The sequence below is a fragment of the Temnothorax americanus genome, unplaced genomic scaffold (genome assembly GCF_048541705.1).
Source record: "Temnothorax americanus isolate GAGA-0224 unplaced genomic scaffold, ASM4854170v1 Scaffold7, whole genome shotgun sequence".
Taxonomy (NCBI): domain Eukaryota; kingdom Metazoa; phylum Arthropoda; class Insecta; order Hymenoptera; family Formicidae; genus Temnothorax; species Temnothorax americanus.
Genome location: NW_027509792.1, coordinates 152224 through 179917, shown reverse-complemented (window position 1 = coordinate 179917; position 27694 = coordinate 152224). Strand labels below are relative to the sequence as shown.

At 37.5% G+C, this 27694-nt stretch overlaps 2 protein-coding genes across 7 annotated transcripts in view; one reads left to right on the top strand and one right to left on the bottom strand.

Annotated features, from left to right (window-relative positions):
• The window catches only part of LOC143906146 (epidermal growth factor receptor kinase substrate 8), a 21314-nt gene extending 13612 nt beyond the window's left edge, over window positions 1-7702 (top strand). The window contains exons 5-10 of one of the 3 annotated variants that reach the window (XM_077421983.1): window positions 77-1293; window positions 1776-1893; window positions 5210-5743; window positions 5954-6125; window positions 6221-6356; window positions 6430-7702. In XM_077421983.1, the coding sequence (XP_077278109.1) occupies window positions 77-1293; window positions 1776-1893; window positions 5210-5743; window positions 5954-6125; window positions 6221-6356; window positions 6430-6525 (2273 nt within the window). In that variant the 3' untranslated portion in view covers window positions 6526-7702. Of the gene's footprint in view, window positions 1-73; window positions 1294-1775; window positions 1894-5209; window positions 5744-5953; window positions 6126-6204; window positions 6358-6429 lie in introns of those variants that run through there. The other 2 variants (XM_077421982.1, XM_077421985.1) reach the window with 2 other exon arrangements.
• Window positions 2057-27694, bottom strand: Crmp (Collapsin Response Mediator Protein). 4 transcript variants are annotated; one of them, XM_077422005.1, is made up of 11 exons: window positions 27340-27694; window positions 18141-18235; window positions 17350-17662; window positions 16006-16185; window positions 15359-15472; window positions 12186-12418; window positions 11628-11964; window positions 11219-11374; window positions 10741-11011; window positions 10460-10535; window positions 2057-4784 (listed from the first exon to the last, which is right to left on the bottom strand). In XM_077422005.1, the coding sequence occupies exons 1-11, from the start codon at window positions 27376-27378 to the stop codon at window positions 4769-4771; spliced, it is 1830 nt and encodes a 609-aa protein (XP_077278131.1). In that variant the 5' UTR covers window positions 27379-27694; the 3' UTR covers window positions 2057-4768. The 4 variants fall into 4 exon arrangements, with proteins under 4 accessions (XP_077278131.1, XP_077278129.1, XP_077278133.1 ...); XM_077422003.1 differs by lacking the exon at window positions 12186-12418 and adding an exon at window positions 14534-14766 and having other exon boundaries at window positions 27340-27688; XM_077422007.1 differs by lacking the exons at window positions 10460-10535; window positions 12186-12418 and adding an exon at window positions 14534-14766 and having other exon boundaries at window positions 27340-27687.

Genomic DNA, 27694 nt, shown 5'->3' with positions numbered 1-27694 from the left:
ACACCATTGAATATAAAAACTCTCAAGGATATATAATTACGATATAATATTAATATAATATAATTTAACATAGCAGACGGACAGAATGACATGTCTCGAGAAGAGAACAACGACGAGGTGTCGTCGACATCGTCGGAGAAGTACGAGCGCGACGTGACGATCTTAAATCATTGCTTCGACGACATCGAAAAGTTCATCGCGCGTCTGCAGCACGCGGCTGCTGCGTCTCGGGAGCTAGAGCGCCGACGACGTAATCGGAAATCAAAGAAGAGAAACCTCGGCGACGGTATGCTAACGATGAGAGCAAAGCCACCTCCCGAGATGGAGTTCATTGATATCTTCCAGAAATTCAAGCTCTCGTTCAACCTATTAGCCAAGCTCAAAGCGCATATCCACGATCCCAACGCGCCGGAACTCGTACACTTTCTCTTCACGCCGCTCGCGCTCATCGTGGACGCTTCTCACGATACCAATTACGATCCGAATTTACCCAGTAAAGTAGTGTCGCCGCTCCTCACGCGAGAAGCGGTCAATTTGCTGATAAACTGCGTCACCAGCAAAGAGACCGAGCTCTGGCACTCGCTGGGCGACACGTGGCTGATACCGCGCGATCAATGGAAAGGACACGTGCCGCCGTACCATCCGATCTTCATGGACGGTTGGTCGCCAGAGTATCCTATTCCCGAGGACAGGGATCACGATCATTTGGCGTCCTTATTGAACGCGGATAAACAAAAAAGGGACGAGTTGCCAGAACAACAGAACGATCCTTATTACAATCACCGTGATGTGGATGAATCGCATTACAGCAGCGATTATCTCGAGTACGAGAGCCGGGAGGAGCGCGGCGGTAACGAATATTTCGACAGGAATTATGGACCGAGCTCTGAATTGTATGGTCGCGAGGAGAGAGTGGATCAGACCAGGGCGCATAGTGATATTTCCGTAGACTCGATCGAGAGAGCTCCCAGAGCAGCCGCCGGTATAGAGAGAGCGCAGGAGGCTTGGCTGGATGAATTGGTAGCGCGCCATGGCAAAATTGTGCAAGTCACTTATCCACGAACGGCGAACAACGACAAGGAGCTCACGGTAGTCAGAGGCGAATATCTGGAGGTTCTTGACGATAGCAGGAAATGGTGGAAAGCGAGAAACTCCCGAGGGCAAGTCGCTCACGTGCCGCACACCATCGTTGCGCCTCACAATCCCGCTACTCATTCTGCTGACAATGACGTCTTTAACAATCCTCTATATACCAGCAGATATCCGAGGCAAGGGCACGGCTATAATTATGAGGTGAGAGTCGTTAAGAGGTGAACACACCTTTGGATATCTTGCTGATGAATAATTATGGACAATTTTTGTTCACGTTTATTCACATTTCTACAAAGATGTGTTGGCGGGAAAAATCTGAAATATTTTATTATTATTTTGTCTAAGAGTTTTTCTGAAAAATATTCTAATTAATAATATATAAAAATCTTAGAAAATTTAACAATTTTAAGAAAGTCTTAAAATTTTTATAGGCATTCTGATAAATAATGTGAAAAGTTCTGAGGCATTTTTCCACCAGGATAGATATATATTTCGACAACAATGAATTATACAAACTTTTTTTAAATACAAGTTTACATTGAAACACGCTGCAGCGTGCAAAAAAGACAGGACTTTAGTTTCACTCTCTAAAGTATCGACATATAATTAAGAGAATTATGTGAATTATTAAGCTGATTATATAAATTTTATGTATTTGTAATAGAATTGATTGTGTGTCACAGGATTCGGAGATTGAAAGAACCAGCACTAGTCCAGGTCCGGAAGCCACACATCGAACACATGCGATTCCGCCGCCAGCTCCTGCTGATTGGGTGAGAAAGGAAAGACTTGGGAAAAAAGGTGAATTTCGATACTTTTAAGTCATTTATCTCCAACTCGCGATTATATATCTGTCTCCTATTTTTATCCAAATTTGAGAAATTTCTGAGAATTAGGAAAGTGCCAAGCTATAAATTTCAGCTTTCATCGCCTCTTATATAAGTAAGATTTTTTAGCAACAACGAATGTCTTCCAAAAGATGCTGTCTCGATTAATATGATGGTGAGGTGACATTAAAGTCGATATATTAATAAATCCAATAAAGCTATACTTTAATATACATAAGAGGTAGGAGAACGCGCATCACATTAGACTGTAAACGGACTGTAGTATAATTAACCATTAGATCATCGTTCAATTAGCATTTCGATTAGCACTCTCGTGAAGAAATGTTGTAATATCTGACAATTTTCTTTTAAACATGTACATATATATGAGTGTAGACTGTGTGAGCCATTTATACGATTGCAACGGGGGCGTGGTATTCTAGGTTCTTCGGATAGAGCAATTATTCTGATCCGCATATATGTATCGTTTATAGAGTAACACTGGTAAATTGTGGTTTTTTCTATACATATATAAGTACATTGCTCTCGTATCCTTGCGTTACAAGGCCATTGTCTGTCTCTGTCTCGTATGGCCTACAACATTGCAGCAATCCAGCAATCTGTATGGTCATTGTTGAAAGAGTTAATAAGTATGAAGAACGATTCTAAATGTATCAAGTAATAATTCGTTCCGTATGAAATGGTTATTCATAATAATTTATATTCTCAAACGCATAGATTGACTTGATTATTTTGTTGACTTTCCTTTATCATTATCACAGATGTATCGTTATCACAAATACAGACATTGTGATTAATGATAATCAGAAATGAGACAGCGCAATAATGGCGACGCGGCAGAGTTATCGAGGGAAACTACTTTCCAAGGCAATATATCGAGACATATTGTCAGACACTTGTATAAAAGTTAAGATTTTGGAACCACGTTTAGTGTGAATTAATTAATAAGCCGTTTAACAATGATCGAGATCTGTTAGCTATTGGATAACAGTGACTATCAACCACATATAAAAGCATTTAATTGAATCACGAATCTCGTAACGCGCTTAAAATTTAATGAAAATATAATGACAATCATCCAGCATTTAACGTGGTTGAGAGTTACCAACTAGTTTCTAATGTTATACTTCTGATAATCGATCGTATCGTTACATATATGTTATCTTCTGTATTTATCGACTAACCAAATTTAGCTATGTAGTTTATAATGGCAGAAAGAAGAATCCATATACATATTATATCATGTTACTTTACAAGTAAAAATGTTACGATATCTGACGTTAAACCCGCTAAGATCTGATATTTTCTTCCGTTAAAAAGTACTTATACTAATAGAGCAATGCAAGTTATGCAGAGTATGAAATGATATAAATACGCACCTATATGTAAACGGTTAAATTAGTTGGGATGATATAATCTATCTTAGATATATATATATATATATATATATATATATATATATTTCCGTTCAAATTATAACTGTGTTTGTCCTTTGTCCTTACTGGAGCTTCATTGTGCGAACAAATTCTACGATTTCGATAAAAGCTATTGATAAAAATCGTTTGGGAGACTGTGGAAGATTAGAAAACGACTTCTCTGAAAATACGTACCCTAGTAGCACAACTTTATTATATTATACTATATTTTAATATTGGCTAACAATATACTGGACATATATCCAATTTTTTTGTTGGGTATAGACTAATTTTTCATATTGGTACTATATTGTTAAGTAGACGCTCTCTCTTTTTGAGCTAATATTGGCAGTGCACTTGCATTTTATTAATAACCAATATGCTTTACATTAGGAAATACTGGCCAAGGGGCCAGTGTTTTGTACTTCTAATACAACCAATATTTAGCCAACATGTTGCAAATGTATTGCGCTCCTAGGGTATCTGACGATACATTTTCATGTTTATTTCTCCGTTTTATCAATAGCTTCTATTGACGTAGCGAATCTTTTTGTCAATTTTGCTTGTACGTGTCATTGTCGCATGCATTTTGTATGTATCAATGTAAATAAGCTTGTACAAACGACCGAAGGGAATACGAGGAAAAAGAGAGCTGTAAAAACAATGAGAGAAAAGACACACACACGCACACATGTATGATAAATTTTTGTAAAGTTTAAAAATATTAGAAATACAAAAATACGAAACACTGACGAACTAGATCTCTTGTAATCATGGTCTCCATATGATTTATATAAATTTCGCTGTAACGCGAAATCTAAGCTTCTCTCGATATATTTCTAATTGTAAATCTTTACTGTCAAAGAAAGACAGAAAAAGTACAAGCATAAAAGACAGAATCGATTTTATCGAATTGATGCTATTATTATTTTTTGTGACTTGCATTATTTATTGTCATATATTTAAACCTACATATATCAAAGTGTTGACTTAAACGAGATAATAACTAGTCGACCAAGAAGTCAATGAGCAATATAATAAACGTGGACAAGCAGTACAAGTTCTTGTTATTCTTTCTCTATTACAGATACATTCTCTTCATATTCCTTTATTTATTGTTAGATTGTGATGTTATATATCGTAATCGTATTGATAAAACGCTCCTTACAATGCGACGTGTATTTTTTATAAGAAATTACAATATATAAAGCTAAAAAAAGTGAACAACTACGCGCTATCTCCTTATCTTTATTTCGCGATCGATCGAAATATTAGTTTGACATTTATGTGTGTGTCCACGGGCCGGGAATGCGATCCATCAGTATATTTCATTGTACTGTAATTTTTTTATATGTGTACATCACTTATTATTAATAAACATTCTATTCGTGCGAGGAGTCGTCGTCGTTCCCGTCATTTCTCTTGTCTCCTGCGAATCGCAACAACAATTAGATATAATTGTAGTATCATTTCGTTATATTTTATATAAAGATACTTTGTTTAGTGCAGTGATAAAAAAAAACACCTTGTATAACGAACATGCATATATGACGAACGGCGATTTATTATCGCGATATTAAATTTCATATATTAGTAGAATCCAAGATATTATTATACATGATGCTTATATATGCTTGGTGTTCGTCCAATTATATAAAACTGTGTGTAGTTTATGTGAAAGCTTTGTGGGGTAAGTTATAGCCTTTCCACGTATTTCAAGCTCGTCTATATTGGCATATGCATTATGACGTATTGATTCCGTGAACGAATCAAATACTCGTGCAATAAATAATTTATCATATCTTATCAAGGACAATTTGATACAAATTAATTTATGTAAAAATTGTTTTACAGACGACATTAGTTCGTACAACGGAATATCCATCAGTGATAGCAGTAGATCTAGCACTTCTTCTATCGAGAGTATTTCTCGGTCGAACGGAAAGCTTAATACGCAACAAAGCATCGTGGAAGTGCATTCACCACCTCGCGATATAATACTAGATGTAATACCCGACAAGCCAGCTTTACCCGCACCGGCTGCACTGACACTACCACCAGAGCTGTCCGCATCGAAATCAACGCCAGCACTACCGGCTGCATCGGAATCAGCACCAAAATTACCCACATCAAAATCAGCACCAACATTATTTGTATTGAAATCAATCCCAATACTATCTCCATTAAAATCAGCACCAGCATCACCTGTACCGGCATTAGATTCATCGACGATACCTCCGACGCCTCCACCACTTCCACCACCACCGCCGCCGCCGCCGCCGACGCCAATAGGATCTACCCCACTGTTTCAAACTCAAAAATCTGTGCCATCGACAACTTTTACGTTTAATAAAGCAGAAACTTTCAAAAGTAGTAAACTCTTCAACGGTGAGTACTAGCCTTCAAATATTAATGTTAATAATTAGTTCATCTTGTTAATCCATCTTATACATACCTATTTGTTAAAACCCGACTCTTACTTGGACTCTTAATAAAATGGATTTTTATTTAAATGTAATTAAATGAAAATTTTTATAATTAGCAATTATTATCATAGTAAATGTATTTGTGGCGCATTCTTACTCTTACTTTCAAAAGGCATTTCCAGTCAAGAAGAAGTTCAAAAAGAGCTCAAGTTCGTTCTGAGGATATTTCGAGAGAAGAAAGCAAATTCTCCTATCAATAACAGCACGCAGGAAATTTGGTTGACTCAACACTCGACCCCTTGGGAAGTTCAAACTTGGTTATCAGCCAAAGGATTCTCGCAAAAGTATATTGACTATATATATATAATTCTGCTATGAGAGAGTAACGGAACTGTGATCTATTCATCATTCAATAAATACAAGTATATTTTATTTGTAGAATTTGCAAACAGTTGGAAAATACGAACGGCACGGAATTGTTCAATTTATCGCGACGGCGACTGGAGCAATTGTGCGGTCTGTCCGAGGGAAGCAGGCTGAATGGGCAACTAACTTTAGCGAAAAACGAATGTGAGGTAAGCATGCTTTAATGGAAAAAGATTTTGTAACGTTTGCAACATTTTTCGATTTTTTTTTCTTTTTTTACAGTACAAAACTGCCCGATCGTCAGAACTCAAGCAAATTTTAGAAAAAGCGCGTCAAAGAGCGGAAAAATTAAACGATAAGGATGAAGTCAGAAAGTGAATCATAATATTCCTTATATTTCAATATATGCGCGAACCGGAATGCTGCAGGAAATTGGAATGATGCAAAAATATCGAAGCGATATGTGCAAGCGCTTTGTTGTCACGTGAGAATAGCAAATTTAGAAAAATGGAAGATAAATATCGAATTATTTTATTTTATCTTACGTATTGTGATAATTATTTATTACGAGTTAAAGCCATATCACGTATCAAAGATTTTCAGCAAGCTGGCATGCATGCGCTATATACAATAAATTAGCTGCGATGTTCTTTTTGCGAGCAATATTATCCATTATTTTAACAAACTTACGTACCGCTTTAGTACTCGACAGCAACATTTTGAGCACTTTAAGTTAAATTTAAATGTTAATTAAGTTTAATGTTGCAAAGGGAATATATTATCTCGAATGCGGTAATGATATTGGAAGATAGCAATTATAAAAGAATATGTAATTACAGTATGTGTAATATAAATATGTATGATAATCATCAATTATGTATCTTCAACACAAATTGTTAATTAAATCGTTAATTAATGAAAAGGACAGTAACGATCGGCCAAATGTATCCTCTTTTACATATTTGTGTTCTACTTCTTTACGTTACGGTCAATATATGTATATATATGTATATATATATATATATTAGATCTATAGTAAGTTGTCTAAGGTCAATCGCTAAGGAAAATCGTGGTCTATGTTACTTATGTTATATTTATTTAAAGCGATCACATACATCTCATAACAGACATAAATAGGATACTCTAGATGTGTCATTTATGCCGATAAACTATACATTCTTTCCGAGTACTCGACACGAGGTCACGTAACGTGAACACATTTATAATTGTAATATGCTATTTGTCCTTAAAAGCACTTTTATATATGCCATTTAAATAAATAAATAAATGTCACTGTAGATATCCAACAGCGATAACATAAAAATCTTCGACACTGGCATAAAATATCAACAGCGTTACGTGCAAAGTGTATAATAATAACTCTCTGTGAAGTTTAATTGATAACAATGCGTTAAAATATTTCTGTGCTATGTAAGATACTTTATGAATCAATAATTTGTCTTATAATTCGCTACCTTCGCTGTGCTAATTCTTAAAATAAAACCGTTATTAAATAAATTTTTTTTAAATGTGTAAATCTCTTTCAAGGTATTCAGTCTGTCTCAAAACGACTTTGAATTTACTGAGAAATAAAAAACTTTGCTCAAAAGTACTTTGTGTCGATGCAACTTTTAGAAAAGTTACTATTTCAAATAAACGTACTGGATTATCATTAGTACAGAGACGCATAGAAATGTCGGCAGAATTTCGATAGAAAATCTATTAGAAAATTTTTGATTTCCAACGTTGCTTTGGTCTTTCATATTTTGACTTGCATAAGCTCTTAGTCGTAAGACTTAACTGTTCTTTTACACATGAATGATTACACAATTAACACTTGTTACGTAATGATGACGATTAAGTGATTACGATTTATTATTCTTGTCATTCCTTATCATTATTATATTAAAGAAAATTCAGTAGTGATAACGGTATTTTCAATTATATACTTCAAGTGTTAATAATATGTGATTAAATCATCAGAAAGAGTTAAGTTGGTAGAGAAAAGAGTAGTGTTCAATATTTTAGATATAAAAGGAGCTAGAGTCTAACAAATCGGAATGTCGAATAACTTGGGTTACGTGAAATGATTAATAACGACATGCGTATTATTATGAGAACGTATGATTTTGTGAATGAGTGTCTCTTAAATTAAGTAAAGAGTTCTTACAATTAGAGAATGCATTTATATAACATGATTTCCCATTTTGCTCTTATCGTAATAATCTTACAGTGATGATATGGGCGAACAAAAGTTTGTGCGTCGTTTTTTATAATTTATATCATGCGCTCGCGCGGACGCAGAGAATGCGGAGAATCGGTATTAGCATTGCCGTAAACTTCTGTCGATAGGATTTACATAAATCTACGTGCTAAACGGAAAATCTTGATTCTCATCATTATTTATCAAAGTATAAATCATTATTCGACCTAAAATTACTTTCCTTTGGCGTATTACCTCTAGAATCTTACACCAAGTACAAATTTATCGAAAACGTGATCATAAAAAGGTGATTAATACGAATGACAAGATTCTTTCAGCTTACACGCTTATGTTACGACTTATAGTGATTGTATATACTTATGTTGATTGTAATGGCTAACGAATGATGAATATTAATTGATCGCAACAGATTTAGAATGCAACATTGTTCAACCTCATTTAGAAAACCTCCAATAAAACACATATAAATTTCTGCGATACAGTAGTTGTATAGAGTTATATAGAGAATTATAACAGTAAGAATTTTTTTAAATTAACTTCAACTTAAACTGCACTTTTTTATACATACATTCAACGATCTAATTAAACGTGTTTACACATTTAAACTGAAATATTTTCTAATTTCGTAAAAGTAACGCAAAGTAATATTAACGTTTATGTGCATTGTTGCGATAATAAATAAGACAAATAAATTGGATCGAAATATAAACATATATGTTTCTTAACTCCAATATGCAAAATAATGTCACGTTCAACTTATAGCTTTTAACGATAAAATAATTGTACTGATGGAAAGTCTTTACTCTTGACTTAGAAATATTTCGTATACACGCAACAGATATTAATTGCTGTGAAAATTAAATTTGAAATAAAATTCTAATGATTTCTCTATTAAATACAAGCATACATATAATTACACCACAAGATGCAACTAGTCCATATATATATGTATATATAAATATATTTATGTAACACATTTCACGTTATAAATAAACATAACTTTTTATCGATGGCTCAATGCAAGTGTTGTAACTTAAAATAACATGTCTTTCTATGTTTCTTTGAGCCCCACAACAGTTTTCTAATACGAATTCTCCTTATCATGGATAATAAACAAGCAACTGTCTTATTAATAATGTGACTAATATCACATCACCTGATTTTATTCACAAGATAAGAAATCTCATCCTGATCATCATTACAAGGTTTCCTTTAAAAAAAAATCATCATACAATAAGAATAAGAAAGGAAATAAGAAAACAAATATTTTATCTCCTATACCGAAGTTCATAATATATAACAAATGGGTTTTTTTTCTAACAATAAGTGAGATTTTTAGAATTCGTTCGTAATGAATATAATTGCCGAACGCACAGAAATAAATTTTATATAATAAAATACAATATATATGTATATAGTCATAAAATATTATCAACTTTTTTACATATTATGAAAGTCTTTGTTTCAAAAATGTTTCGTCCAATATAGTATTTTTCGTTCAGATGTTAAATACATATCTTGTGATTTTATGACATATAACACAAATTATATAATTATACGTACACTTTTATGTATGCAACAATAAATAAATCTTGAAGTAATAATAATGGAAGTGATCTCTTACAGAAAATCTATTAACACATAACGTTGTCAAAAAAATCGAAGAAAATAATTTCTAAATAATTTAGAAATCAGGAAATGGACCAAGATAATTGAAGCACGCCAACGATACGGTGCGGTACATCGATGAAGCGATAATGAAGCGAAAGTTGAATGATTAATATGAATATATGTATGAACGTACAACCTATTGGCCAGTGGCTTCCGTCCCCTTCTTCGATGGAACAGACCTTAACCGATAGGAATACAATGTGAAACGATTTACATTAGTGTAATATTTAATGAATAGCAAACCTGAAAGCGCGGACTGATACTCTTTGAAACGAAGAAGGGTGTGTACGTGTGTTATGACGAATGAAAGGAGTATGACAAAGGAGAAAGGAAAAGAGAAGTAAAATCCCATTCAATTCTTGCATTAAGTGATCCTTATATATAAAGCTTGATGTTTTTTCTTTTTGTAAAAATTACCAAAAGCCTCCCGCACTGCGCCCGCCCGGTGGATTATTTACGCGAATGCATGCCCTGCGTGCTTCTTCGACATCCTCTGTAAGAAAAACCGCGCTTATATTCCCACAATATGAAGAATAAAACAAATGAATAAGAATTAATGTATTTCCCACAATTGGCTTACGATGTCAAGCTCAAACAATTTATTAGAATTAGACTTATCCTTTATTAGTATGAGACCACCAGAAAATATATGCCACGTATGTCTAAAGACTCAAAAAATGATTTATAATAAGACTCACCGCTGATAGAGAAAGTAGAATCTTGTAGGTTTCTCTGCCCTTCGAGTCTTGGGCCCTTCGTGGATGGTGTCACCACGGCGGATTCTGGTAAAGTACAAGTAATAGATCGCAATTTTATCTTTGGACTATCGTGAATCGAACCGTTCTGATTGGCTCGTGCCGCAGCCGCAGCTGCAGCCGCTCTCGCTTCTTCTTTAGCCTTCGCAATCGCGGCGTCTTCCTCGGCATGTCTCTTCGCTTCCGCTTCGGTTCGTGCGACTCCACGTGGTCTCTACGCAGTTGCAATATAATGTCAAATTTAAATAATAAAATTTTTATTATTGTTTTATTTTATTCTGATCAAGTTTTAAAAATTTCAAATTTAATTTAAAAAAATATAATCGCTTTTTAACATTATTATTTAAAAATAACCCATCTGTAAAAAATAGCGGCAAAAAACGAAGAGTGGGAAGAAAAAAAAAGGATCGGTATGTTATACCTTTTCCTTGTCATTTATCATATCGTACACATAAGCGCCGAATGGATCAGTGTTTACGTATTTTCCGAAGCCATGAACAGCTTTGAGCTCACATTCGTCCACGCATACGCGTCCACTGACAATCACGTATTCAGGTACGCCAGTCACTTCCATACCCTGTAATCGACCATTAATTAAATAATTAAACTACAACCGCGTGTGATATTTTTATTGTTGTAGCGTAATCGCGCAATTCGATAATCTCTCTTTTTTTCCAGAAAGAATTATACGACGCGCTGAGAATGTTGTAGATCTCAGTCATATATATTACGACGAAAATAATTGTCTAAATATAACGCACACAACACTGTGCTGCGCAATACTACAACTATCGTTTCTCGTTGAAAGCGGATGATTCAATCAAACTTGCCTCGAAGATGTTGAAGTCAACGGCCTGGACATGGGTCTCGGCGGAAATGGTGCGTTTCCTGTTGGGATCCCAGACGACAATGTCAGCGTCCGAGCCGACGGCTATAACACCTTTTCGGGGATACAGGTTGAAGATTTTGGCGGCATTCGTACTGGTGACCGCAACGAATCGCATGGGATCCATTATGCCAGCGTGTACACCCTTCTCCCAGAGCACTGCCATCCTGTCCTCCACGCCGTTCACGCCATTGGGAATCTTCGTAAAATCATCTTTGCCCAGAGCCTTCTGCTCAGTACTAAACGTGCAATTGTCGCTACCGGTAACTTGAAGATTATCTCTGAAAAAATGGTCATATTAGTGCGTCTGAAGATTGAACTGTCTGAAAAAAAAAAAAAGTTAAGTGGTTACTTTGACATCGAATAAGCTAAAGTAATCGAAATTAATAATACGAAATTAAATAGCAAACGTCAAATGATAAAAAGTTGAGGAACGGTAATCATTTAATGGTAGTCTTTAAACCAACCCAGCCATTATAAAGAGATCGGAGACTCTACTTACTGGGCCAGGTGTTCGGTTAGATAGGCAGGTGTCGTTGGGTCAGGCCGCAACGGAGGGTTAGTAATAAAACGCCTTGCTCTTTCCACGTTTTTGCCATATTGCTCGCTACCATCGATACCGATGGTGCTCGCCAGGCTTTCCCCGAAAACGATGATACCGTCCGATCGTTTCGCCGACACGACATCGGCAGCCGACTTGCTCGAAATCGCCGTTATGTACAACGGACTATTCACCTAAAGTCGATATTTTTATTCTCTCTTTGAAATAACTGCTGCGTTCTCTCTACTGGTCTATATACTAGACAAAGCAATTTACGATTGGAAAAAAATTTATACTGAAATTTCGATAAAAATTTCAAAATGCTCCAGTACTAAAATTATCACTATTACCTTTCATTTTACATATAAGAATCAGCTTTATATATTAATATTAAAGCAATTAATTTCTTTATTTAATATAAAATGTATAAAACACATGTGTAGGTATATGTAAAATTATATTCATATTTTTAATTCCAAACGTACGTACATACGTATGTCATATATGCCAAGTATTGATATTATAAATATAAAATTTACAAATGGAAAAGCCATAAAATATTTTTCAGCTGTGCTCAGATTTATCTTTTATGAACATATTTTTATATCAACCTTTATATAAAATTTTCATATGTATAATGCGCAATGCTGAGTCCAATAAAAATAATCGTAAGAGGAATTTGTACACGTAACAGGCAAATAAATAAAAATAAAGGAGCAAAGAGAGAGAGAACGAAAATAATGATGGCTACTTTCAATATGCATGCGGGTCGGATTTCTCTCTCTCAACGGAACTAAATATTAAATATAAATTTCAATGTGCGAACGGACAAATAAGGGACGGCATAACTGTGCAATTTGCGCGTATGTCACAAGCGTCTAGCTGGACATAGAATAACATAGAAACTGGATAACTAGAATTACTATTGCTGCAATTGCAACCAATTTCCGCTAATAAGCGGGATAGAAAGTATGTGGAGGGAGTAAAATCAATGGTGTGCATATAGACCCAAGACTCGGTAAAGTCGATACTTTGAGCCGAATATATACGTACATGCTGCAATGTTATTTGGGAAACGCAATTTTTCTCAAAATATTCTATCGAATAGTCGATAGAATAAAGATAATTAACAGTAAAGTCGCGAAGAAACATCGAGTTTCTCCATCCGAGATTTTTCAGTACTCTGTACAAATCCAACTTTTCTCTCAATGTACTTGACTCATTTATTTAGGAAAAGACCACTCGTGCGTTATTCCTTTTAGAAGTAGAAAGTACGTCGATACGTAACCCATCGATCTCGAAACGAAAGTGTTTTCCAACATTCTTACGGACAAGATGCTATACTTGGCAAGGGGGATTCATTTAAGAATGCAATCGGATCTATGTTTAAGGGGAAAGCCTGAATTAGAACGCTAAAAAAAGCATAATTTTTGCAATTTTTTTTCTTGCCTCTAATAAAACGAATGTTTTCAAAACTTTTGGGATGTTTTATCACACAGTTTAACATTAACAAGAAAAATTTTTTATACAAAAATATTAATTTTTAGTATTAAATGTGCAACAATATTTACAACCACGTTTTTCGAATTCTCGTACAAGATAGAGAAAAATCTATTTGACTAATCGACTTGATCCAAGATTTTTTAGTTACATAATTGCATTCTTTTCTATGTAAACCTAAAAAAATTTTTTAATATCGAATATTAAACTAATTGTGAGATTTTGAAGAAAAAGTTACAATTCGCCAAAAATTTTCAACTCAATTGTTTAAAAAAAGTTGTTAAATTTAATTTTTTCATAAATCTCTTAGGTTCACATAGAAGAGAATGCAATTATGTAACTAAAAAATCTTGGATCAAGTCGATTAGTCAAATAGATTTTTCTCTATCTTGTACGAGAATTCGAAAAACGTGGTTGTAGATATTGCTGAACATTTAATACTAAAAATCAATATTTTTGTATAAAAAAATTTTTTTGTTAATGTCAAAATGTGTGATAAAACACCCCAAAAGTTTCGAAAAGATTCGTTTCATTGGAGCCAAGAAAAAAATTGCAAAAATTATGCTTTTTCTTAGCATTCTAATTCTGGCTCCCTTCTTAAATATCGCTGTTTACAACTAACAGTTCGTATTGGCTCTACCTAATTTTGGCTCGTAATACACATATCCGACTTGCTAACGATGAATCCTCAAATTGTGCTCGCGTGTTAATTATCTCTACAATTCTACACAGATGGTTTCATAGATTCACGTTCTAGCTCGCTTCGATGTCAAAGTCGTTCTGTAAATTCATCGACAGTTTCGACTCACTTAGCTAACATGTTCACGAGTACTCGTGGCGTGTCCGTATCTGGTCTGAGTGGTGGACTTATAACGTGACCGGCGGCATGTCTCCAGCATTTGTGTAAGTAGTTGGTACCATCCGTGCCGATTGCAGCTGCCAAGGTTTCACCGAAGACACAAACGCCGCGTTTACGCGCGTCTTCCACTTGCTCGGCGGCACTACGGCTCATCACATGCACTACGTACAGCGGACAATTGACCTAAGCATGCAGAATTTTGATACTAGTACGGGGCGATAGATGCGATAGTGCCTAAATACGTTTTTAGTTGCCGGAGAAAGAAAGAGAGTAAAAAATGGAGAAATATTATCTTTTTTGATTGTGTATATAAAGAGGAAATTTAAGAATATAAAATTAAAAAAGGAAAAAATGAAATTTAAAAAGATATAAGAAAGATAATAAGGCGAGGATTTAGAAAGGAAAAATACAATGTATAGAATGTAGGCATTTTTAGATATTCTTAGGCTATTATCGCATTTTACCGCGTGACACAGATATTTCTTGATGTCGGCACGATTTGAGAATTTCGGACATTGGGCACATGCCACGAAAAGCAGCGTCCTGGTTTCTAATCTACTGAAATTTATGATCGTTCGTGAACTAAATACCACTACGGGTAGCGTGCCAAGTACATCCGTAATAGGACTTAAAAAATGGTGAAATGTAAAAAAGTTTTACGTGCTCGGATGAAATAAAGTATATATCAAAACAGATAACGAAACACGAATATACGAGACCGATTAAGAAATATCAACGTTTTAGCAACGACATTATTGCGAAGCGTTCCGCTTACCTGATTCGCGATAACGCACGCTCTGTTCACAGCCTCCGCTTCGACCTCTTCGGGGCGTGACATCTCGTGGCCTTCCGGGCCGGTTACTCCTGCGGCCAGTAATTTCTTCGCATTCTAAAACAAGTTTACGACGATAGGAGAGAGAGCTCGTAAATTGTATTTTGCATTAAAATCCTGTTTCAAACAACATTCAAACAACATCTTGAGCCTCCGTTATCCAACGTAACTTTCAAGTCACATAGCGGTTTTATTTAGCTTTCTTTTTATGTTACTTTAGATTAGTCGTCGATTATAATATTTGAAGAGCAAAAGTTTGAAAGTTACATATAAAAATATTTGTATATTTTCTAGTTTGTGAAATATAAATTTATTATTTATTTTATTTAAATGTGTATATTGAATGCGCGCGCGCGCATATGTGTTCTTTTTAAATTACAAATAACTTACTAAATTATAAATAAAGAATTAAAAGACAACTTTTTTTAAAAGGACTATGGAGTCTGAAAATGTTGAAATGAAATCTCACGATCTCCGAAGGACATCAGCGAAGATTAATAGTGAAAAGTAGCAAAATGTATGAAACGCGGAATTGATCTCAGATAAATATGTGCATTATCATTAGCGTTATCATAATTTTATATGTATACCTCAGCGATAAGATCACCGTTCTCCGCATGCACCATAGCAACGGCGCCGATTTCTTTACACGCCTTGAAAGTCTCGATCAGTTCTGGATCTCTGAGCATGAACATATCTCGGTACGCCATAAACATTTTGAAGCTACCGACGCCGTGGTCCTTCGCCAACGTTGCCATGTCCTCTTTGACCTGCAAACAGACGAGGCAATGAATACCGATGAATAATGAATTGCGAACGCGGCTTCCTTTCGATTGTACGACTGACGGCAGCAAATAAGGAGGCTCGACGGCAAATCACTCTCTTCCATCGTGCCCTCAGGCAGCACGTGCGAATGGTTTTCTCATCCGCCGTCGCTCGGTATTCCAGTCGCGTGATCGGCAATCGTAGTTATAAGCCGGTTACGAGATCTGCACAACAGTCGCCAATTTACGAAACAAGTTTGTTGGTTTTCCTACGTTTGGAATCGCACTGATCCTTCGAATGTCGGTAATCGAAGCTGTGAACGTAAGAGATTCAAACCACGCTAAGACTAACAAGCTAGCGATAGAATTGAGTTTAACTCTAATTAAATTCTCTATCTGCGTCTCCATATAGTATGGATAAGGGTATAATCTGGACGAGAAAGAGAGAGAGAGAAACCGAATTATATAAATATTAATTGATCAAGACTATTGATGTAATTGAATTGAATTATTAATATCAAGTGTCAACATCTAATAAATTCGTTTAAAACTTCTAATAAACTGAATTACGACCATCTTAATGAGCGGAAACTACAAAAGGTAGAATTGGATTAATGTTATGTATTCCGTGGGCACTGTAATTTACATTGCACCGGAATTACGTAAATTGTCGTTACGCCAATTGTCATTGCGCGCCTAGTTAACATAATTAACGCGCGTAAGTCTAACGTATAAATAAATTGTGCAGTTTCAATTTTGCATATGATCAATAGGGGAAAGAAAGAGGTCAAACCTAAATGAATTTTCTTTCTTAGGAAGATTTCGTGTTAAATGCCGCAATTATCTCGTTCCGGGTAAAAAAGACAGAATAGAGAGCGCACATGGAACGATGACCTGACGTAAGCATTATATTGCATTTACAAGAGTGAGTGCTTGATTGACGCATCGTGTCGTAAAAGTAGGCTATACGTTGATCAGATACAACTTATCTCAAAATAATTAGAAAGCTATAAGTCGGCTTAATAAGTAGTTAGGAAAACTGATTAGAACAGATTAGAAGTAGATATTTGTATTCTAAACTTAATCGGATTGCAATATATTTATTATATGTAGGGAAAAAAGAAAAAATATAGAAAAAAAAAAAAAACTGTGATATCGTAATAAATTTACTTTTGGACTCCAAGATGTGACGGCGACGTGCAGCGCATAATCGCAGCATACTTTTTGATCCGCCGACTGCCTGTATCTCTCGTAAGCCTCCACGAGGCTCTCGTCTTTTCGCGGTACCACGAAATCGATGATCATCGTGGTACCGCCAGCGACAGCGGCTTTCGTGCCCTGATAAAAGTCATCTACCGACTTGGTACCCATAAATTCGAACTCGAAATGGGTGTGCGGATCTATGCCACCGGGCATTACGTATTTTCCACGAGCATCGATGGTTCTTGTGCCACCCGGAATAATGAGATTGCGTCCCATTTGCCTGCAAACAAAAATGACAATATTTGTCAACCAATCTTTTCGTTCCGCACAATCATATGACATTGATACTTGGACGGAGTCTACTGGATCTACCGGGTCCACCGATTACCTAACAGTTACGATCAGTCGCGCTTGTTTGATAAATTACAGCGAACGTAAACGTGTGTGTGTTCGCTCTCTCTGTAGCCACCTCGTTCAGTTCTACATGATAGAGTTACCGCGATGACGAATCGCGTTTCGTTTGTGGCGATTAGACACGTAAACTGTAAATATACTACGATACTCATACCGTCATATCGCCAAGTAAAATGCCTCGTTACCTTTAACAAACAAACGCGCGGATCCGCGCCTCACAATTTCCTCTAACAAGCCGAAAAGTGTTTTTCGCGCAAACGACACGTTATATAAACGCAGAATATGTACCCGTATAAATCAATATTGTGCGTCGTGCGATAAAAATGCATCTCGCATTTGCATACCTGATGATGCCATCCTCGATATAGACATCGCTGTCGATTACTCCATCCTCATTCACGACCTTGCCATTTTTAATTAGCAATCTATTCTGCGAGCTCTAGAAAAGAATAATATTTGCGTTAGTTTAACAAGAATATAGTTTATTTTACAGTTTTAAAAATACGAGCTTAACAATCGAGGAACGATTAACGATTTAACGTAACGGATTCAGCCTCGTCCACCACTCGCGTCCATGACTCGCCCGAATACCGTCCTTGATATAACGCGACTATAACGCATAACGCAACTTGGCGACTAGTACGCAACGCGTGCATGGACATGGACTGATGGACTCCAACATCCGGCATACGCAATTAATATACACGCGCATCGCTATGTAGTATACAGCTACTACGCCACTACGGTATTATCAATCAGCAATGTATAAGAGAACGAAGGTTCACGCACTTCCGCTAATGTACGCGATACGGATTTAGAGCATGTACATGATCGCGATGTGCATGATCCGATAAGCAAACAGTTATCTCGTGCTTTTTAAAGAAAATTTCTCTTTACTTTTGCAGCGAAATGCAACTGAATTGACAAACGAAAATTTTAATTAACGTAATGCTTGCAAACGCCATCTATAAAATACAGAACATGAGTATATTAAGTGATAAATTAAATTGATAAATCATACTTTTTGTATTCCATTTCTTACATATAAATTATATATATACAATATATATATATATTTTCTTTTTTTTAATTTGTATAATACAAAAACTGAAACTCGAGATTTAATTACCATTTAATGTCAACGATCTCCATGACCAACGCGTATAAAATAAAAAAGAATATGACGCAACTTCCAGTTGCATCCTTTGTTTTATTATTGACGTAATATCGTACTCCGTGTACGATCCTTATCTTCTTGGAGGAACAAATTACGAAAAAAAAGAGAGCCGACATTGCGTATATGCACTGATACACCGCAGGGTCCGCAGGTTGCATGATGTGCATGGCAGGGTGGGTGCATGAACGAGAGCGTCTTTTTAAAGGGCTTTCGTGCTTTTCGCCCTCGTGCGTGCGCGAAGAGAATATAAAGACCTAGCGCCTAGCTCCCGGAGAAGGGACGATTGGACGATGGGAATGAAGACGACAGGGCGTCAGGGGAAAAAAACAATTCCTGGCTGTTGCCACCCACGCCAGCTAGTCTAGACTCTAGACCTCTTCGCGCCCCATGGGACTAGTCATAACTATATGTATAGTCATATTGGCAACGAGTTCTTTCGGGCGAGCTTCACGAGAGCCTTCCGATCTTATTGGGTGAACTTTAGCTGCGCTTCCGCGTCAGTGCACTGACGCTTCCACGTCACCGATTAAGAGAGATCGATTCCGTATTGCTTTGCGTCTAAAGATAATTCGATATACAAACAGACTAATATACTTTTTAATGGATCTAAGATCTAGGACATTCGGTATATCGATTGCAGACGTTCAATAAAATCGATGCAACAGTAAATATGTATAAAATTAAATATAGAACAGAAGTGTATAGCGGTAGGCGTAGGGTACGTGTAGGAGAAGCTTCGTGAGAAATGTAGAAACGCGGAGGCTCGCCCTTGGAATTTTACGTGTCGAGAGATCATCGGCAGACGTATTTTTACGTGGGCGGAGACCTTGTCATCTTTTGGAAGTGTAGCATTAGCAACGGCCGAGAACATATGCGTTTCATGTGTTAGAAATCGGCGCGTGAGTATTTTCGACGAGCATGCTCTTAAGATACGTCACGTATACGGCACCGTGTAATTTTTTTAAGTGAAATCTTTGCAGGAGTGCCTCGAGAGCAACAAAATCCCATTAACTCTTAAAGCGAAGTATCAGTATCTAAGATTTAATTCTTTCGACACTCGCAAGTCGATAAATTACGCGATAAACAAATTTATTTTTCCATTTTTTATCTCTCTCTCTCTCTCTCTCTCTCTCTCTCGCGAATTGTTAATTATATAGTAGATAAAATTATTCATGTATCACTATTGCAGATTTCGATCCAAAAAATAAACATCTCGCCATTTTTTACATCTTTTCCATCTAATGTAATCCGGTAAAAATATCATATCACATAATTTTAAAAAATTAATAAATTGTATTAAATTAATAGCGCAAAAAAACTAGTTCTGAACTCAGTTAGAATAAACCTTTGTATCCTCATGTAAAAAAAGTAAAGACATGAAATGTATGATAAAATATTAGAGAATATAACTCTAATTAGATACAATTAATTTTTCAACTTAACACACAGTACATATTTTTCTCATAAAAATATTTCGTATACAATATACAAGTTATCGTTTACTATATACAAAGCAATTCGCTGTGTAAAAGCGAGGCTAATACGACGAGACAAAATACGAGTTGCGTTAAGCCAGACCAGGGCAGGGGCCCTGGTTAAAATCAATAGTCCCCGACACTTCCTGTCTTTATACGTCTATATACGTCTCGAATTCGCCGGCGCGAATCGACGCGGTTGTAAGCGAAAATTCCTTATCGCGAATATCTCTTCGCGATTAGATCGCGAGCGGCAATTTGGCGTGTCAGAACGTGCCACTCTCTTTCTCTTTTCATCTCTCAAGGTCTCTCGTGAACTGTGAGAATTGGATTCCGCTTTTAGATTTTCGGTGCTAAGCCGGCTAGGCGCGAGGAACGTAGATACAAATGAGACAGATCGGTCGGTCGCCCAACGAATCTCCGTTACTGCTCGGTTGCAATATTTATGCGGCCTGTCGCTTCCTTTGTCAACAAGGAAGAAGCTGAGAAGCGAGAGCGGTGCAAATTGCAAAAATTCGCTGCAACTCGCGCCTCTAATTTATATATACCGCTCGTTTAATTTAATTTAATTTTATTTTAATTTAATTGAAGGTAATGTTGTGACGCGTTGACTCTTCAGATATAAGTACACGCAGGATGATCAGTTAGAATTTAGATCAATTCAGCGAAAAATCACGCAAAAAAGCTCTGGCGTCTGGGGTAAAAAGAAAAAAAAAATTGTGCCGAAGTATCTTTTACCTTTCATCTTTGTAAGAAACAAAAGATACCCTCTGCGTCTGAACCGGTAATCCCAAGCGACTATAACGAAACTCTCGCAGGGTATCGGAATCCAGGTTGACTCGGTATTTAAATATTAGCGGACGACACACACAGCCAAATAACTTTAAGCATCGCGCAATCACCTGATGGATTTAATGTCTCGTATTCAAAAAGATTATTAAATAGTTGAAAATTTTTTAACCAAAGACACATGGTTAACGTTTTTTCTATCTTTAAAAGACGATTCGCATCACACTATATCATTATCACTGAATATGGCAAATGTGGTTTAGAAATGTATATTCCTATAACAAAGTAAAATAATACTGAAATTTCACGAAAAATTATGAAATAGGATAAAAATAATAATATTGTACATTTAAGAAGTTTCACTTCTCATGAAAACTAGACTCGTTTGCAATCGTTTTTTATTTCTTCCAAATGCACACGGTAGTCATGCAGTGTTTGACAAATATATATAGGTACATATGCAAATTAATCTGCGCCTGAAAGACTCAATATTACAGTTACGCAAGACACGCAAACTGCTTCTTGTAAATTATTTATCATACGCTCGGCGCCTATTAAGTAATTGCGTCTCGTTCTTAATGAGAGATGCCGTACGTGGACGTAAATTCATGACTGCGTATAAAAGTGTGTGCGAAACTGGCGCATTATTTCGTAGAAAATCATTAATTATTTAGAGTTCTGGCTTTATAGCCAGATAGAAGAACTACAGATCTTTTAAAATCTGACAAATACCGTACCGGAAAGTTTCGCAGGACAAAGCGAAGCGAGACGCTGCGTGCGAGTACAGCGTCTCAGTTTGTACCGACGCGTTTTTCGGCTTTAACGGCCAGAATTATTTGTTTACTCTATCGGAAACTATAGAACTATTGAAAATAAAGAACTTTCAATAATTAACGATTTTCAACGAAACGATACGCCAGCTTCACGCACACGCACGCGCACCGCGCACAAAATTTACGAGAGATCTCTTTGAAACGACATCGTCGTCGCGACGAAGGCGTCCTTGGACCATATACCCGCGCGATCGCATTCAATCGCGTTTTACCCTGTTTTACATTATTCGCGCGAGAAGATGCACCGCGTACAAGACTGATGGCATTGAATTGTCTGAATCCTACGCAAAATATCGTCCAAGGTTTCCCACATCCTATTAATGAAAAATTAATAACTTTATTTGCACGCATGCGGGGCATTCTACGCACGCATTGATTCTTTCTTAATTGACACGCGTTAAGAATACTGCAATGCTATTGTTAGTATATCGATCTTGCGTAACTTCTATGGTCTTTATTATCACATAGCTTTATATACTTGATGCGAACGGGGTCGCGAACGATCCACCGCGCGCCGCGCCGGTCGGTCCACTCTACTCTACATTCGTAAATACCCGGTGCACCGGAAACGGCCAACACGAGTCACACCTGGCTTCCTCTATCCGATTCTATCGCGTTTACGTTTCACAATTCACAATCGGAATTGGTGCTGGCAACGCGTGTTTCGATTTGACCGACTTATCGTTAGCGGTCCAGTCAAATTTAACACGATACCGCGGATCATCGGGACAACGCGATGGCCGATGACGTACATTGTCCGGTAAGAGGGAATTTTGCGCGCGAGATCGCTTTGACGCTTTGACCAACGACAACTCGAAATAAAACTCCAAAAATAAATGGACGCGCGAATAGAAGAGGAAGCAGCGCGAGATAAGTAGCTAACAAAAATTGTCGAGAATAATAGTAGCGCGACATGCTTCGAGAGCTACAAATGTCGATCTCTTAATCCAGTGATCTAGTCGATCGTTGACACGACGATAATCTATCGTCACACGTCAATCGACCGTCTCCGCACAGCCAGCACCATATTTTTAGAATAACGACATTGTAATAAATCGTAATAATTGATGGAATTTTGAGCTCTTGGGTAAGCGTCGGAAAGTGTTGGAATTCCTGTTCGGGAAAAGAGTTGGAACACAATTTGATAATATAATAGATATCCGAGGATACGGTATATACAACTTTACGTTCGATCAAGATCGACTTGGATCGCAAACACAATAAGACGTATATATGTTGTTGATGAGTTTCGAACGTTACCTCGCGCGTTCAAACGTGAAATTCAAGTTACTTATAGACTAAATAGAGCACAGTAGTTTATAAGTTTATCATAAATTCTTATAAACACACAGCGACGAAATAGTAGATGGTTTACAAAGTTAATCATTGTTACTCTAATTAATTGAACGGTCGAATAAAAATCTTTCGGTTTGCTTTGTCCGACGATCACAGCGGAGAACTTGGCAAACCGCTAAGCCGTTGGCTTCTTACACAACGCTCGGTAAAAAGATTATAGTAAGAGCTATTTTACGATAGAATAGTAGTCTAGATTTAATAATTGAAACGGCAAGGATACGTCACCAATTATTGGTTGATCAGCGACGATAAAAATAACGTATTCTCTCCGTTGAAATGAATTATAAACGCGTACGGTGTACACAATTATAAACGTAACACAACGCGCGAGGACGCAAATAAAACCAGGTCAGTTTCCATTAATCACACGTCTTCCACGTACGCGTACATCTTTCGCGAGGCGCGATCGCATCGTCTCGCACGCCTCACGCGTCGTCAGTCGTCGCGCGTCGAACCGCGCCTTTGTTTAATCCCCCGCGTACTCTCGTTCCACTCGTGAAATTGTACAGATACTTAAAAAAGGTTGTCGAACGATCGAAGAAGGACGGCGCGGATTTTGATCTCGTCAGGGATTCTCGCGTTTCTCTCCGTCGAAAAGAGCGTGGGAGCGTCGCGCGCGCCGGAGATAATACGTTTTATTTTATTCTCTCGCGAGAGAAAATCGTCGTTATCCGAAAAACGTATTCGTGGATCAGCGCTCGAATAACATCGGCTCTCTCCGGAGTCTGAAAGCCGATGTCGCAAAACGTATGCTAAAGAGGATATCGGCCAGTTGTTGGACATTGGGTCGACGAGTCGAGTCGACGAACTATTGATTCGCAGGCCGCAGGTCGACCGCCGACGCGGGCAGTCGCAGCCGCGGAGCGCCGCGCCGCCGCGCCGGTCGGCCTTCACGTCCCAGTACCGTATGATTTTTCCTGTTACGTTTTCCGTTATCTTACGTTATATTATATTACATTACAAATCTTTGGCACACGAAACAAGCGAGCTTGAGCTTTCGCGACGTTCACTTTTCCCCAGCACGATATTCCCAACACATTATTTCTTTCAATCAAATCTTTTTTTCTATCCTCTAGCTATGTAATATTTAATATAAATATAAATATAAATGTTTTTATACCTGACAACACGTTGTCGACGTTAAATTTACCGAAATTACTTTTCCGCTCAAGTTTTCCCATCGAAATCATCTCTCCATTGTATACGTCGGTACGCGTATAGTCGAGGAAGGTGCGTATCGACGCATATCACGCGCTTTCTATCCTCTCTCGATAGAATCCGCAGGTAATTGCGGAAGAAAAAGATACGATGGATTTTCGAGATTTTTTACAATATACTTATATATATATATATATATATATATATATATATAATTATAGAAGAAACGTGGAAAGTCTTAAAACGAAAAAAACCGCGTTATTATTTCATCTAATTCTAATAAACAACGTTGCGATCGTTAAGTGAAATACAGTCGGCGCTTGAAAGACGACACGCTTGAATCTAACCCTAACGGTACGGCGCGCGGCGATTGTTCCGTTTGCAGAATCGGTGAGAAAGAGGACGAGAGCTTTCTGCTTTTAATTGGCGTTAACTAGCAAGTACCGATTAAAGACGAGATGCTAAAATTTCTACATATACGTGTATCGGAGTCCGTTACAACAGTCACGTTTCTTTCTCATCGTCAGGTACGCGCCGTCACGCTTTATATCCCAATGCCGCACAACAATTACAATTTGTATAATACAGACTACAGACTTGGACCTAACAACAATAGATTGTCGATATAGGCGTTATTTAATGACACGAGGCTTCTTTTTATCGCTCCTAATGTTCCTATTGACGTTGGCACATTACACAGTTTCTGCCTCGCAAATGTCGCCCTATTTTCTAAATCGCGGCAGTGCCAATGCGGCAGTTGGCGGTGCGCGATGCCTCGCGATAGTTGTTTCTACCCAAAATTGCGGAATCACGATTCTTCATCTTCATCTTTCGTTATAACGAGAGCGTTTCTTATAACCGTTTCTTATGATCACGGTATAATAAATATCCTTTGCAAACGTCAAGTAACTCTATATAGGCAACATTGCGGTCGCTAAAAATTCAACCCATCATTTGTGCATCATTGATCTAAATATATCGATATAAAATAAAATGTAGACGTCGCGGCTTTTTAATAATTTCGTAATTTTACACTGTGGACATTTTTTATATTTTTGACTTTCGACTTTCGACTCTTCAACCTTCGACTTGTACAATTATATATAGGTAAATGATAAGTGCGGTAATAAAATACATCGAGTCGTCATAAAATCGATAATATAAATTAGTCGCGACTCTCTTCGCAGTCTCGCAACGCTCTCATATTCTCAACGGGGAGCGATCGACAATTTCACGCCTCGCACGATACGTATATGAGGTATATGAGGCTTGCATCGACAAATGTATTTTTCCAAATACATTGATCGACAACTGTTTATTCGAGCATTTAATAAATATCGAAAAACCAATAAAGTTTTCGATTAATATTTAATTTCATTTAATTTAATAATGCAAATAACTCTATCTATATCAGAAGTCGTAAAAAATAAAAATATATATTATTATCGTATTTACGCCGAACGTTACAAACATCTTTTCATTGATTAAAAATTAATTAAAAATACGTTTGACACGATGCCGATGCAAGAGCAAGATGCAGGGTCATAAACGAATCGCGCTGGTGAGATACAGACTAACGAGACGAGACACGCGTACACGTACGTACGTGAAATTCGAAAAATAGACGAGGTAATCTCTTATTACAGCGGCCGCGTTAGTAGTCCGATTAAATGCGCGTGTACATACGTTATGTCGTATGCGAACGATAACCTCAATAAGATAAACGGTATCTTTAAAGTTTAATCGCAAGATTCGCAAGAGTTGTCGCGTGCAATCGGGAGCAACGTGCAGCACGATCCGCAATCCTCACATTCCCCCCACGCCGATCGAATCGTCTTCTTATGTACCGTCAAAGTTATGTAAGCCGATATATCGATTAAAAAATACACGATATCACTTATCGTTTATAGCTTCGAGCGCCCACAGTGATAGTTTTATACCGAGAATGTCAACTTCGACTATCAACCAGCAATCGTCCCAACTCTTTATCTTTATGTGCTATTTGTCAGAGCGAGCTGCAAATAAGTAATTGTTAATTGCTACGCATCCTATTTCAAATAAATCGAATTTTCAAGCGTAAGCGAGAATTATAGATTACGGAGCGCTTGAGACGCGGAAGTGCTCTAATGAGCAAAGTTGAAAAGTGACCTTAATTCGTTTGAGAAAGTGAGATAAAAATGAAGTCGGCTAGAGCTAACGACATTGGTGCGGCGCGGCACGGCCGGCGCGGCTGACCCTTTGGCAAATCGATGATACGATTCTCATTGTCGGTAACATTTAGTTTTAGTATTATATTATACATATACATATATTTAGCATGGACAAACTTTCCTCTTCAAGATGATTATCGACGATGAAAATCTACGAGAAATACGTATATATTTAAAACAAGGGGTGAAAATATTTTCTCAAAAATTCCACGTTGACCTCCATGCCGCTCAACAGTTTTCACACGATTGCGAAAAACGGGAGAGCGAATATCTCGTTGAAGCCTGGCCCCGGCCCGGTCGACGAGATTTTCCGATTTCGAAACAGGGCAGGGGTGGAATTGTAATCCAATGACCTTATCGAGCGCTAGTTTATCGCAATTTATCGCGTCACCACGCTCCTCGCTCCTCCACCGTCGGTCCATCGCCATCTCGCCCGTTCGCCGTCGCGCGCAGATAAAAATAACGACGCTTTTTTCTCCGCCGGCGCCGCCGCCAAACGAGAGGCGGCCGGAAGCTTACGGTTACAGGTGCTAAAACGCACTCACCTGCAGATGAATGGGCACCTTCTTCACTGGAGTACTCATTTCTCGCGGATTCACTTTTCACGGCACTCTCGCGATACTTATTTACCAATTTACCCTTCGATGTACGAGCCACTCGGCCACTCGGTCCCGTTGACGCAGAACAAAACGCGATGTCGCGTTCGCGTTCGCTTCGCGCACGGCGCGCAACTCTGAGGTGAGGAATCGGTCTCCTCCTCTCCGGGTTCTTCTCTACGCGGACGACGCGGAGGGAGGCGAGCGAAACTCGAAAAAGGAGTACCGTACGACGCAAGCTGCGCGCATCGACTGAACGCGATTAGCGACAGCGACAGCGACATCGGCCATCGGCGGCCGGCGC